Genomic DNA, 15,413 nt, shown 5'->3' on the forward strand with positions numbered 1-15,413 from the left:
CAGAATTGCTACAGTCTGATGGAGATCATGCAAGAAACTGTTCAAATTGAAAGCTCGAACCCAATCACGCTGGCCTGTCTTCTTTTGCCTGACCTTCAAAGTGTTGACAGTGCTGCGCAGACCCTGCCGGTCAGCTGGAGGAGGACCCAGGCCTTTCACCTGTTCCCTCAACCAGTCCTGTGCTGCTACATGCTGCTCCACCAGCTGGGTGCACTGCCTCTCTGTCTGGATGCCCTGCTGCAGGTTAGCTTCCGCCTCCTGAAAACACAGATAAGGCATCAGTTTAGTGTGCATGAAACAAGCACAAACAGGATGTATGATCTGATGCCTATGTACGTGATTTTGTCTTGGTAATGTTTCTGATGTCTTGGTAATGGTTCCCCTCCATGACCCTTAATTTGAGTAAGCAGATATAGAAAAGGGATGGGTGTAAATATATTTTAAATAGCAAATCAAATAAAATTTGGAAACAGCAAAAAGGGGTCATAAACCAGAAGTAAACATTAGAAAATGAGTGAACAAATTTTGCATGGACAAAAATCAGTGAGAAAGCACAAAAAATAATGCCCTCTGCTCTGTAGTACTACTTGCTTGTATGTATTACATATCAGAGTTCGTAAATCAATTAAATCAATAATCTCCCCTTGAAGATGTCAGATCAGAATTATTTTCATTTCTGCACATCCTCATGTTGTGATACCACTGTGTAATATTTAAGTAAAATACATGAAGTTGTTTATGACTGCACTTACTAGACCAGGGGTGGCCAATCATGTGCCACGAAGGGCCGAAGCACTGCAGGTTTTCCTTGCTACCAATCACCTCAGTAGATGATTTCATTAATGTTCAGATGTTTCAGCAGGTAACTTCATTGACGAGCAGGTGTTTATTTTCAAGGGAGAAGCTTATCAGCAACCCACCTGCTGAGGTGATTGGTTGCAAGGAAAACGTGCAGTGTCTCGGCCCTCGTTGCCCACCCCTGTACTAGACCCATGGACAGGTGGGCAGGGTGATTACAACAATAAATAGTCCCCACACAAAATTTTTGTTTGAGTGGGCACAGCTAACCTAAAAGTTAACTATAATATAATCCACAAATTGAAAAGTTAGCTATGATACTAATGAACCACTAAAACATTTAGCTGAAGCTGCCATTAATATGAACATGGTATGGTTGTTGGTGCCAGAGAGGCTGGTCTGAGTGTTTCAGAAATGCATGATCTGCTGGGATATTCAAGCACAACCATGTCTAGGATTTACACAGAATGGTCCATAAAAAGAGAAGCTATCCAGTGAGCAGCAGTTGTGTGGACGAAAATGCCTTGTTGATGTCAGAGGTCAAAGGAGAATGGGCAGACTGACTGAATGAGCGATTGTTTGATGTTGTCATGTCAATATGGACCAACATCTCTGAGGAATCTTTCCAAGACCTTGTTGAAGCTATAACACAAAGAATCAAGGCAGTCTTAAAGGCAAAAGAGGGTCCAACCCAGGACTAGCAAGATGTAGCTAGTAAAGTGGTCATTGAGTGTAGTTCATTCAGAAATATTAAGAATTAAAAATGCACTTTGAATTTTAATACAAGCGTTGGACCGCTCTATGGTAGACAGAGGCACAAACCAGAAATGACACAAAAAAATCTCCACAGTGGGGAAAAAGCCATAAAACATTGCCGTAAAAAGCCGCAAACCGACGGTAGACGAACATAGACGTTATAAAGAGGAGAAGACACCTCATTGGTTGCTGAGGCACAAGAAATGCGGCTGCCATCTTGGACAGGTCACCGTAGTGATTCTGTTACAGTGAAGGTTTGATTTTATGATCTTATTTTCTTTTTTAATCTTTCTAACATAAAGCCCCCCTGAAGCTGAAAGGTTTTAGCCATGTTCATGTTCCACCAAAGCATTTACTCAAAAAAAGTCTGAAGGACCTAAATGACATGGTGAGATCCTGAAGAGCTTCACTTGCCATGTCCGCGACATATGCATATTAAACTAATTAATGTGTCTACTCTGGTTTGACCTCCTGCTCCTCCATGTCCTGGAGGTGAATGCTTGTTGCTTCTGAGCAATGTATCGATTTTGCTTATTGGATTAGTGTATATTGGTCTGACAGGAATAAATGTGTTTGCAAATATTTTTGACTGTTAACCTTTATGGTAAAAATGTTTACCGACTAACAGCTAGCAGAGCTAAGTGGTCAACTCATGATTTTCAAAGTTAGGTGAAAAGATAATCCACTAACAAAAAGGTTTTGCTTCTTTAACTGGTTGTGAGTTGTGCCCACTGCTGTTAAAAATGTGTGGTAGGACGCTCTGTGAATGTTCTCGATGTTCTGTGAATGCAGTGTGACAGGCTTACAGTCAGCACTTTTACCAGGACAGGGATGGACATCTCTGAGGCCGCCCAGGATGGTTTGGACCAGCTCGAGTCCTGCGTGAGCTCTGAAAGTTCTGTAGCCTGCAGAAGGTCATTGGAGCAAAATACAGATTTTTTTTTAACATTTTCTTCAATATAATTTTTTAAAATTCAACATTAAAATTATTTTATCTTTATTTTTGTTTTAACAACATGGCAAAACAATTTACTTTTATGTCACTTTTTAGTGATTATAGACAAAGTAGCTACACTGCAGTCTCTCAATAACTGATGACAACTGAGAGCTTAATACCCTTGTTCAAAACATGAAAACCTAAAAAAAAATTCAACCTTAAGTCCCACATAGTCCATGGGCCAAGCAGGTTTTCTGTACCACTTAAGGGGGAAAAAAATGACACTTAGAATCCAGCCTCAGTGTATCATAACCTACACAAAAATGTATGATAGCCATCCCAGGGTGGTAGCTGTAGCCAGGTAGGGATCAATGAAGAATTACACAGAGGTCAAACTTTAAAAATGCTCCAATCATGTTGAAAACTATATCACATTACTTGTCTGATCATACCAATTCCAAAAAAGGTATAGTTTGGAATCTATGTTATCTATGATGGAATGGTCTGGAGTCATGGGGTCAAAACAGCAAAAATGGTGACAAAGGCCAATTTCAGTTTGTACAGGGGTCAAATATTAAAGTTACTTCAATTTCAGTAAAAGAAAATTCTGCAAATTATTGTTTGGGTTAATGGGGTTCTAAAAAGGAATAGTTTGCACCATCTGTCATGCTTAGTTATCATGTTACAGGGCAACATATGTTACATGTTATAGAATTCAGTGGATGTTGACCTTGTTTGACCTTTACTTTGGAGACAAAGCATTCAACACAATCAAAACTATTCCATTTATTGATCATTTTATTTCAACCAATAATTTGCATCATTTTTTGCTGAAAGTGAAGGAACTTTAACTTTTGACCCCTGTACAATCTGAAATTGACCTTTGGGCAATTCTATGGTAATGGAATTACAACAGCAGCAATATCTGGACATATGGAATCTAACCATGACAGATTAGCTCAGATTGTAATTTCGTTACCGTAGAATTGCCCCTTTGTCACCATTTTTGCTGTTTTTACCCCATAACTCCATAACATTCCATCATAGATAGTCCAAACTATACCTTTTTGGAATTGTTATGATCAGACAAATAATGTGATATAGTTTTTTTTTTACATGATTTGAGCATTTTTAAAGTTTGACCTCTGTGTAATTCTTCATTGACCCCTACCTGGCTACAGCTACCACCCTGGGATGTCTATCATATATTTTTGTGTAGGCCATGATACACTGAGGCTGGATTCTAAGTGTCAGTTTTTTCACCTTAAGTGGCACCGATTAGGTCAAAATTTATGACTGGCTCATGGACTAACATGGGCATGGGGTAAAGCTGTAGATGAATAAAGTACACATCAAAATCCCTACATTTATGACATCAAGATGAAGATCATATGAGATGTTGTTCAACAAATACAAGTTTTTACTTGTGTCTGGAGATCTGACAGAATGGGGGCCAAGGCTCTGCTGTGGTCCAGTAGGGTCCGGACTTGTTCTACTGCTTGCCTCCTCTCTCCTAGCCCTGGCCAAGGGAAGACATGTGGCAGATTGGAGGTGTGCTTCTGGAGTTCATCCAAACGGGCCTGGGCCTGGGCTTGCTGGTTCTGATAGAAAACCAGACGCTCCACAACACTCTGCAAGTGGCTGATGGGTAACATTACATAACACTGAATTAGAATTACAATTAATACAACAGAGAGGAGGAAAGAATGTGTTATAAACGTCAATGTTTTTAATGCTCTGTCAAATATATTTAACATTATAATTGTCATAATAATTGATTGTGACTAATAGGTTGCCATTTATTGCTGTTGTTCTACTAAGTTTGATAGTGTATTGAAATGATTTATGTGTCAGTGGTTGTATTGCAATAACACTTTTATCCTTAGATATCATTAGGTTATGGTCCACAGACCAAAAGGAGAACAATATGCCATGGAAAAGGGAAGTGTGCAAAAAGCACAGATAAGATTGATGAGGCGAGACATTAGTGCATGATGAAGGACTAGGAACGGACTCTAAGACTGACTGTCTTATGCTATCAAATGATTTCATTCAATGAACTTTGGCACACCTTGCGACTGTATATAAGTGTTGTGAAACTGAATGTTCTGGGTACTTGTCTTCAGACCTGTAGTCTGTATGGCATGTACCTTTAAAGCTTTAAATACCAAAAGATCTTAAAAGTTGAAACCTGCTTCCTTGGTGTCTCATTTGTTGTCTGTGTCAGAGGGTTTTTAGGGTTTTCTCCTAACACAATGTTCTCTCAAATATGAGAGATTCGACATGGGTAAGGCGCCGAGTAAGCAGCCATCAAGATAAGCCATCAAGATCACTCGTCAACCCATTAAGGCAACCACACTGCCCAGCAAGAGCACCTTGTCCTTCCCAAACAGCACCCCCCCACCAACCACCATCCCATCAAACCCCAACACACTGGGGACCAATGAACAACAGCAGAATCATCAGGTCAAACAACACTAATGAAAGAGCCCTTGTGGGTATCCAGGGGCTGGACACCACTCTCACCCTGGACACCCCAAGTCACCTGACTGTGAGTGTGCACGGACCTCCCCACAACCACAGCCTGGTCACCTGAGCACCCCCCACCCTCCCCACAATCATTCCACACACCCACATGTGGGGTTACTTTTTTACTCTTTTATTGTGCTTTAATCTTTTAATTATGCTCTTTGATCTTTTGGTCCATTTTGTTTTGTTTTTTAAGTTGTTTTCTGTGAAGCGCCTTGAGGCAACGATGTCGTGATTTGGCGCTCTATAAGTTGAATGAACTGAAATTGAAATTGGATGCAACCATAGCCAAAGCATCACTGGGTTAAAGGATGCACACAGGCCAGGAATGAAGGGAATGACCAGATCAAAGCTAGACCACTTCCCCCATTTACACCCCCATGTCCACAACCCAAATATTTCCCATGGTGAAGTTCGTGTATAAGTGTCAAGAGTGCAACAATTAAAACTGTGAAGCATGACCCCAATCCTGTAGTTGCCACAATTCATTGCAACAGGAGTTAACAAAATTTTAGATTGCAGGGTAATTCCCAGCAGATTAAGATCATGTTCCAGTACCTGTGTGTGTCCCGAGCAGCCTGCAGGACTTTCCTCCATTGCTCCTCAGTATCTTTGACAGCCTGCTGAACTTCCTGTTTCTTGCTCTCGTCCAGGTAATCATGATCACACAGACTCTGTGCTCGTCTACTCAGCTCCATCACCTGGGCTTCTCCGTTCATCTCTGAGGACAAGATGACCTGAGGACAAAACAAAAACATGCAATGTGATCTGGACGAGGTGCTATTGCCAATTCCAGCCTGGCAAAGACATAATGCAGTTCAATGCCACTCCTGGACAAGTTGACATTAGGCTTCTTTTGTTGCACAGTAAAGTTTTGCCTAACAAAGGGTAATCCCTTGCCCATGTGATTATATCAGCTATTGATGAATGACACTTCTAGTGCTGTCTGAGGGATCATGCACTTAACACACTGAAATCTTCCTTTAATGACTGAATTTGAATTTTATCAAACATTTGTTGACAAAGTAGAGATCCTCTGCCCATCTTTGCTCTTCAAAGATGCAACTTTGACAATCACCTTGACCACACAAAACATGAAATGTCTTGTATGCATATTGTATACAATGAAATAAAAGTCAAAATAATTCACTTCTTTCATTTTCCATATCATTCAGCTTTTTCTGATTTAGGGTTGTAGGTTAGAGTGGATTACTCGTGTTTGGCCACTTGCTTGTGGTCAAACTAAACATGAATAAGATGGGTAGTAAGTAAAAGAACAAGTATTATAAATCTTTTACATAAAATAATGTGAAAAACAAAAAAGAAAATTTGGTCTCCACTCAGAAGATAAATTGCATTTTTCTCAATATACAGTAATAGTAGTGCTATGTGACTAAAAAGATTAATCCAGGCTTTGATTATATTTCTTATTGTTACATGGGAAACAAGGTACCAGTAGATTCAGTAGATTCTCACAAATCCAACAAGACCAAGCATCCATGATATGCACACTCTTAAGGCTATGAAACTGGGCTATTAGTAAAAAAAAGTAGAAAAGGGGGTGTTCACAATAATAGTAGCATCTGCTGTTGACGCTACAAACTCAAAACTATTATGTTCAAACTGCTTTTTTACCAATCCTGTGAATCACTTAACTAGTATTTAGTTGTATAACCACAGTTTTTCATGATTTCTTCACATCTGAGAAGGCATTAATTTTGTTGGTTTGGAACCCAGATTTTGCACATTTACTAGTGTGCTTAGGGTCATTATCTTGTTGAAACACCCATTTGAAGGGCATGTCCTCTTCAGCATAAGGCAACATGACCTCTTCAAGTATTCTGACATATCCAAACTGATCCATGATACCTGGTATGCAATATATAGGCCCAACACCATAGTAGGAGAAACATGCCCATATCATGATGCTTGCACCACCATACTTCACTGTCTTCACTGTGAACTGTGGCTTGAATTCAAAGTTTGGGGGTCGTCTCACAAACTGTCGGCGGCCCTTGGACCCAAAAAGAACAATTTTACTCTCATCAGTCCACAAAAATATTCCTCCATTTCTCTTTAGGCCAGTTGATGTGTTCTTTGGCAAATTGTAACCTCTTCTGCACATGTCTTTTATTTAACAGAGGGAGTTTGCGGGGGATTCTTGCAAATAAATTAGCTTCACATAGGCGTCTTCTAACTGTCACACCACTTACAGGTAACTCCAGACTATCTTTGATCATCCTGGAGCTGATCAATGGGTGAGCCTTTGCCATTCTGGTTATTCCTCTATCCATTTTAATGGTTGTTTTCCGTTCTCTTCCATGCGTCTCTGTTTTTTTTTTCTCCATTTTAAAGCATTGGAGATCATTGTAGATGACCTGCGTATAAGTTTTCCCCTCTCCAATCAACTTTTTAATCAAACTACGCTGTTCTTCTGAGCAATGTCTTGAACGTCCCATTTTCCTCAGGCTTTCAAAGAGAAAAGCATGTTCAACAGGTGCTGGCTTCATCCTTAAATAGGGGACACCTGATTCACACCTGTTTTTTCCACAAAATTGACAAACTCACTGACTGAATGCCACACTACTATTATTGTGAACACCCCCTTTTCTACTTTTTTTTTTTTTTTTCTACTAATAGCCCAATTTCATAGCCTTAAGAGTGTGCATATCATGAATGCTTGGTCTTGTTGGATTTGTGAGAATCTACTGAATCTACTGGTACCTTGTTTCCCATGTAACAATAAGAAATACACTCAAAACCTGGATTAATGTTTTTAGTCACATAGCACTACTATTATTCTGAACACTACTGTGCTCAGCAATAGTCTGAAGGACTCTCTGGATATTGTTTCAACATCTTACCTGTGCTGTCTTTAGATTGTCCCCTATCTGAGCCTGACTTCCGTGAGTGTCACTTCCCATGGAGTCTGCTTTTTGCTGCAGTTCTTTGACCCAGGTTTTAGTGCACTCTGCCTGTGTACAGAAGGCTTCCAGCTCCTTGGAGAATGAGTACTGGATCTCAACTTTCCTGAGAGCATCCTCGGCAGCCTGTAAGATAGCTCTCCACTTCTCCTCTATGTCTTTAGCCATCTGCTGAGCCTGTGTTTTTCTGCTCTCATCCAGGTCCTGTTGGTCGCACAGACTCTGACTTTGTCTTTTCAACTCTGCCAGCTTAGAGTCTCCCTCAGGCTTGGAGGTCAGGATGTTCTGGGGATGAAATATCATTTGTTTATCATGTTTATCTAGACGGGCATGAAAGTGAAGCATACCCCTCCTGCAAGGCATCACAGGCCCACAGCTAATCCATGTGATGTTATGTCAGCTTGGCATAAGCATTCCCAAATGGAATATATAAAAAGAAAAAGGTACAGTATAAAAAAAAATAAATAAAGAAAGAAAGAAAGAAAGTTCCCTTGAAGGTAAAAAAGAAAAAGTAATGGGGCAGCGCAGTCTCATTTGAACCCCTATGTGATATTGCGGGATTTGACGACATCCGGGAACAGCCAGCAAGAACACGGCAGAGAATCCCCAGCCGGAGTGTGGGAGTTTCAGCATAAACCATTCATTCCAGCTCGGTAAACTTAAAAGCATTTTCGCTGTCACCTGGGAGACCTTTAAGACATGCCGGTTTAAAATGGTTTCCGCTGAAACCGCCATCCCCGAAATGGTTTGTGTTGACACTCCCACACTCTGCCCGGGGGATTAGTCTCTTCCCACAAACAGCATCAATTCTAACAGGAAAATGGTGCACCATTTTGTTTTCGCTTGCAATCGCCGAAGCAGTCACGAAAACTGCATTTTTTTTTTCAGTTCCCAGTGGAGAAGGGAAGACGAAGCAAATGGAAGAGGTCGTGCCAGCTACTGTTAGCCTAAGTAGCTGTGTTCTCTTGCCTGCACAACCGCCTCAACACATTTGAGCTCTGGGTCATAAACAAACTGCAACATATGTCCACTTTCCACTGCATCATCACTTTTTCTTTGCATTTTCACTTTGTTTGCATGTAATTTGCCCAAAAACTGCAGTGTTTCTGTCCCTGGAAGTAGAGAAATTATGTCATACACTCAAAAAACTGATGCACTGGATGAACTCAGTTCAGGATTTCCATCTAATAAATATATGTAGCCCCAACTCAAATAAAGCACATCCATGCAAGATCACTTAATGTAATTTAGTTGGGACTACATATATTCATTAGATGGAAATCCTGCCCATGACTGAGTTCATCCAGTGAGTCATTTGTTTGTGTGATACACTCAAAACCTGACTCATTGGATTGGATTCCATCTAATACAGTAAATATATATGTAGTCCCAACTCAATTAAATTACATTATCTTGCACTGATGTGTTTTATTTGAGTTGAGGCTACATATATTTATTAAATGGAAATCCTGCACATAACTGAATTGAGTTCATCCAAAAGGCCATTTTTTGAGTGCATGTGTCACATTTTACCCCTTTTGCGCCCGTCCTCAAATGAGACTGCACTGCCCAATTCAAAGATTTATATGAGCTAAATATCGCATTTTAAAAATATTTACTATTATCCTACATGTAAGTCAAGTCCAAAAGTATTTAAACTGAGAATTTTTGGAAGATTTGTCTCTGTACCACTGCAAGGGAGTTGAAATTCCACATTTAAGGTGTAGGAGTTTAACACAAATATGACATTAACTATTTAGGAATTACAGCCATTTGCACAGTCAGTCACTCTGTTTTCAGTGCAAATATGTTTGAGCTAACCCAGTTGCTCAGGGTCACCATCGTGGATCCACTACAGTTAAACACTGCGATTTGGCATAGGTTTTACCCTTCCCTATGCCTTTCCTGACACAACTCCAGTTCTACTTGGAAGAACACCGCCTGGTCTTCTCACATGATCTAAGCCCAGTACAAAACAGGATGTACTGTGCTTCACTTCTGAGAACTGATGGGTTCCAGTTACATGCACATTTAACAAATGTGCAACCAGTGTAGCAGATGCAATGCACCAGGGCCCGTTGTTGGGGCTTGTCCAAGTCAGCAGCTTGATCAGCCACCTCGATTTTGCACCTTCGACTTGTTGCATCACATGGGATTTGTGTGGATGGACAGTCAGAGAAACTATTGAAAGTGCTTCTTTTGCCTATGGAGGGTACATTGGGTGATTCACATGAGTAGGACTGCCTGAAAATTCCACTGTTTAGAGCACCAAAGAGCTAGTAGAACTAGTCTGGTTAGCAGGAGGACAAAATACATCAGGGGAATAAATGCCACTGACAAATAAATCAAACAAATAAATAAATAAAAATTAATTTTGAATTTTGTGCTGAAGAAATGCAAGTTTCAGGTAAGGTGTTTCAGTCATTTGATGTTAACTTATTAGCCACATTATTAATGATTAATGTGTCTCTATCAGTTTCATAAACATTTAGACAAACACAGGGAGAACCAGCTGACTCCACACAAAAAGGCCTTGGGTGGGACGCAATCCCACGAAATTCTTGTTATGAGGCAACAGTGCTAACCACTAAGCCACTGTGCCACTGATCCATGGTATGTTATATAAGCATAAGAAGCCAGAGCACCCAAAGGTAACCCATACAAACATAGGGAGAACATGTGTACACCACATAGAAAGGACCAGGTGGGTGATCCCAGGAGCTTCTTGCTGTGAGGGACCAGTGCTAAAGGTAGGATCTCACTGGGCAAGGAGCAGGAGACACAAATTCATGAGAAAACACATGGATTAGAGACCATTCTTACTTGGAAACATTCTGAAATGATGACACGTTTGGGACCAAGGTGCTCTGGATGGCTGTGGGCTGTTGTTATACTGCTATTATATTAAAAGAGGCTGTGGAAATACCTCAGACTGCAGCCACATAAGGAAAAGCACTGTACGAAAATAATCACTCGTTCAATCACTGATATTTTTGAACATGAAGACAGAAATCATCTAACTGAAAATGGTGAGTGATTTTATTTTACATTGGCACCAAAACAGTTCATTCACATGAATAAATGTGTCTTTTCAATAAAGATTAGAAACATTTTCAAAAACCGAACAATGATGTCTAGACCAAGGTGTGAACCAAACCCTGACACCTCTAATGCAAATGTCTGTAATTCCTAAATGGCAAATGCAATATTATTGTTAAACCACTTGAATTATAGCTGAAAGTTTAAACTACAAGCATATCTTGATTGTTTCCTTTCAACTCCATTCGACTGCTCTCCAGAGCCAAACAGATGTAAGTCATCACTCTCCAAATCCTTGTACCTGATTGTGTGTGGAAATAATAACATTAAATCGTACCACCTTCTACGATTAAGAACACACCTGTGCCACGTTTGTTGTAATTCCTGGATCTGTCTGACTTTCTGCAGAGGTGAGGTGTTGACGTTTTTTTTCCACCCAGGCTCTGGTGTTTTCTCTCAAGGCTTCATAGTGCCTAAGCTTGTCCTTCAGTGCAAACTCTTTCTCAGCTTGATGACGGACCTGTTTGGCATCGTGAATGAGCCTGGTCCACTGCTTCTCAGCATCTTTTACAGTCTGCTGAAGGTCTTGTTTCTTGTGCTCTTCCAGGTGCAGACCACTCAACTTCTCACTTTGTAGAGTGAGCGCCTGGATTTTAGAATCTCCCTCTGGTTTAAGGCTCAGGATGGTCTTAAGATAGAAAGAAGAAGGTTTTGCATCTTTATTGATTGGCTGGACAGCAAATCTGCCATGTTGGTCATTCTAACAAATGACTAAAACCGTGCAAAACTGGTATTTATTATGGACAGAAAATTTAATTTGCATTACATCATGCAAATCTGTGAGTTAAAGGAGGCTAAAGGCTTGGCAGAATAACAGATTTGGGGACAATTCGCTGGAGATGGGGCAAATGTGAATTTCTCCTTTCGTGCAGTTATTTAATTCAGTACTTTTGGGAACAGGATTTCTCAGTAGATCATCATCATAGCAATCCCTCGGTGGTGAGGAAGATTATCTGTTGATCGATTCCCGTATGGGATGATGGATATGGAGAAGACTGAACAGGTCCAGTGTTGACACACACTGTTTCTATTGACAGGAGTTGATTTCAGAATACTTATACACTTTTTATATGACAGATGGATGGAAATAGCCACAACATACGAGGTCTGTTAGAAAACTATCCGACCTTTTTATTTTTTGCAAAAACTATATGGATTTGAATCATGTGCGCTTACATCAGCCAAGCTTGAACCTTCGTGCGCATGCATGAGTTTTTTCACGCCTGTCGGTTGCGTCATTTGCCTGTGAGCACGCTTTGAGTGAGCAGTGGTCCAGCCCCCTCATTGGATTTTTATTGTGAGGAAAATGTCTGAACGATTTGGAGCTTTGCTGTATTAATTTTTTCCAGCCAGGTGGAAACCATTCGGAAGATTCAGACGGCTTTCAGGGACGATTCTATGGGGATCACACAGATTAAGGAGTGTTACAACCGGTTTAAAGACGGCGCACAATGGCGGAGGGTGCGCCGCGCTCCGAGCCATTAGCAGAAGAGGTGGACATACCACTTTTTCGGCACATTCCACTGTTACGGGAGTTTTTGTCATGAAAAGATGCGCGGAGGAATTCGCGCGTCGGGATGGAGCCGCTAATGGCGCGGGACAAAAAGCAACGCCATTGCAGCAGCTCGTCCACAATTTCTCGGATAGTCACATGACTTAAAAGCCACTGACAGCCCTCTGAATCTTCCGAATGGTGCAAGAGCTGAGCATGTTACAACATGTCATGTGAGACCAACGCGGAGGTGCTTTTGTCCTGCGCCATTAGTGGCTCCGTGGCGAATTCCTCCGCTGCTCTTTCCATGACAAAAATGCCTGTAACAGTGAAAGGTGCCGAAAAAGTGGTATGTCCACCTCTTCTGCCATTTCTGTAGTAGTCAGACGACGTCCCGGATCAACACAGCGTTCAGTTTGGAAAAGATCTGGTCGTTTCAGCCTGTCGATCGCCGCTCGGAGCGCGGCGCGCCCTCCGCCATTGTGCGCCGTCTTTAAACCGGTTGTAACACTCCTTAATCTGTGTGATCCACATAGAATCGTCCCTGAAAGCCGTCTGAATCTTCAGAATGGTTTCCACCTGGCTGTCTCGCACAGTTTCTGGAAAAATTTGATACAGCAAAGCTCCAAATCGTTCAGACATTTTCCTCACAATAAAAATCCGATGAGGGGGCTGGACCACTGCTCACTCAAAGCGTGCTCACAGGCAAATGATGCATCTGACAGGCGTGAAAAAACTCACGCATGCGCACGAAGGTTCAAGCTTGGCTGATGCAAGCGCACATGATTCAAATCCATATAGTTTTTGCAAAAAATAAAAAGGTCGGATAGTTTTCTAACAGACCTCGTAATTACCCTTCAGGCCTTCGGCCAACAGGGCATAGCAACACCGATACATATATGAAGGTTCATCAAAAGTCGCAAAGAGATAAATTTATGCAGGTTGAAACAGATTCTGCAGGTATGATAATAATTTTGTTTTTTGAAAATCTTTCAAGCAGTGATTACATTATTACAGATCATGCGCAGAGGGCTAGCCTGTCGACAGGAATGACATCTCGTCAGAACACTGGTCAGGACGCAGAGTAATACATCGAAATGTGAAATGGTCGAATATTTTGCCACCGTTACCCCGATATTATAAGGTCTGAAATGTCACACATTTAACCAATCGGATTTGCAGAAAAAATGTTGAATTGAATTTGAATGTTTATTAATGGCTATGGTTCAGTTTTGTGCAAAAAAAAAAAAAAAAATATAGAAAAGTTCCTCAAACCCAAAAATGATCAACATCAGTTGGCCTCAGAGCCTATGTAGGACTTAGTTCTTGATCTCTTCTCAAAAACACCTCTCACCAACACACCAGCACGTCATTCATTCTTTGATTATTATTGCATAAACATGAATTGCAATTTTATCAGCAAACATTAATATGCACAAATCCAAAGCATGATTGTGTATCTTTTCCCTCCACATTATTAAAAGCATACAGCAGAATCTTTCCAGCATGGAGATGAGATAAGAACTTCAGCAACTAAATTTAACTTCAGTGTGATTATAGTATAATATCAATTAACTGAAATTTACAGTGTATTATGATTCAGTGAAATGTAACTTGACTTAAAACCAACTAATTTACTTATCAAAACATGGCATGTCACTCTTCTTGATGTGTCAGCTCACCTCTGCTGTGCGTACTCTGTCCTCAAGAGGGGTTTGGCTAAGTGAATCCAGCTGATGTTGGACATCTGCAAGCCAGAAACCAACATCCTGCTGATGGGTATCAAATTCTCTCAGCTGGAAAGGAAAAGATATTTCACAATGATGCTGACTCACATGGTTCAATGAAAATGGCCTTTTCACCAGGTAGAAGGTAGACCCACCACCAAAACCACCACACCACCTTTTTTTTACTTTAGATTTACTAATGCAGCATGTCTTTCTCGTGACAGCAGTTGGGTTAATGGTGTGAGAAATGCCAAATATGCTCAAAACGTTGGTTTGTCCCACCTGCGATATTCTACTTTCAGCCTCTTGGATGATTTGAGTTTCGACATCAGCCTTGTTCCGCATGGTATCCTTCAAGAGTTCCCTCCACTGCTCCTCTGTGCCTTTGACTGTCTGTTGAATCTCTTGTTTCCTGTGTTCCTCCACCTCCTTACATTCACACAGATTCTGACCTCGCCTCCTCAGATTGTTCACCTTGCAGTCACCTTCATCTTTGTGTGCCAAGATGTTCTGCAAGCAAATGCAATGTTCCTTTGATGCAATTTGGTGAAAAGCTGTTTTATTCTGACTTAAACCAAATGCCAAGATTGATTTCATTCTCAACTGCACAAGCAATCCAACTTTTCAAACCCTGACTTGTGCTGTGCAGAAGCAGGGACATTCGAACCATACACTCTGGTTAGCAGACGGCTGTCAGTGCTCCCCGTGCTGTGTGCGATCAGATTGGCCTGCCCCTATGTCATCAGATGTGTACACACTTGCACATACTGTATAAGCATTTTGTGCAAGTGTGTGACCCCCCCCCCCTCCCCGCCGGCACACCAGATGTGTTGAGGACAGCGGGGGGGTCACACGTATACACATTTCACATCCAGCTTGACAGTGATTGTCTGTTGGCTGTTTTTGTGATGATAATGCAATTGGCCACACATTTTCTAAGTGCCAAACGTGCAGTGTTAGATGTTCGTGCATGTCAGCTGGAATTTGGACGACACCTGCCGCGAGAGGGTTCGATGGGCTCTCACAGTGCACAGTTGTAGCAACAGGTGTATGAGGCATTAGAGGCAGCTACGATTTTACACATTTTGCATACAATTCCTGCTTCATATGCACTTTATGCACAAATCACCAAATTCGCACTATGTGTGAAG

General features: G+C 41.2%; 1 protein-coding gene across 1 annotated transcript in view; it reads right to left on the reverse strand.

Annotated features, from left to right (window-relative positions):
* The window catches only part of syne2b (spectrin repeat containing, nuclear envelope 2b), a 498,820-nt gene that overhangs the window by 298,080 nt on the left and 185,327 nt on the right, over positions 1-15,413 (reverse strand). Inside the window, 6 exon segments of the mRNA XM_034159894.1 lie at positions 94-258; positions 2,361-2,459; positions 3,916-4,132; positions 5,579-5,757; positions 7,885-8,229; positions 14,218-14,772. Of these exon segments, the coding sequence (XP_034015785.1) occupies positions 94-258; positions 2,361-2,459; positions 3,916-4,132; positions 5,579-5,757; positions 7,885-8,229; positions 14,218-14,772 (1,560 nt within the window).

The sequence above is a fragment of the Thalassophryne amazonica genome, chromosome 19 (assembly GCF_902500255.1).
Source record: "Thalassophryne amazonica chromosome 19, fThaAma1.1, whole genome shotgun sequence".
NCBI classification, from domain to species: Eukaryota; Metazoa; Chordata; class Actinopteri; order Batrachoidiformes; family Batrachoididae; genus Thalassophryne; species Thalassophryne amazonica.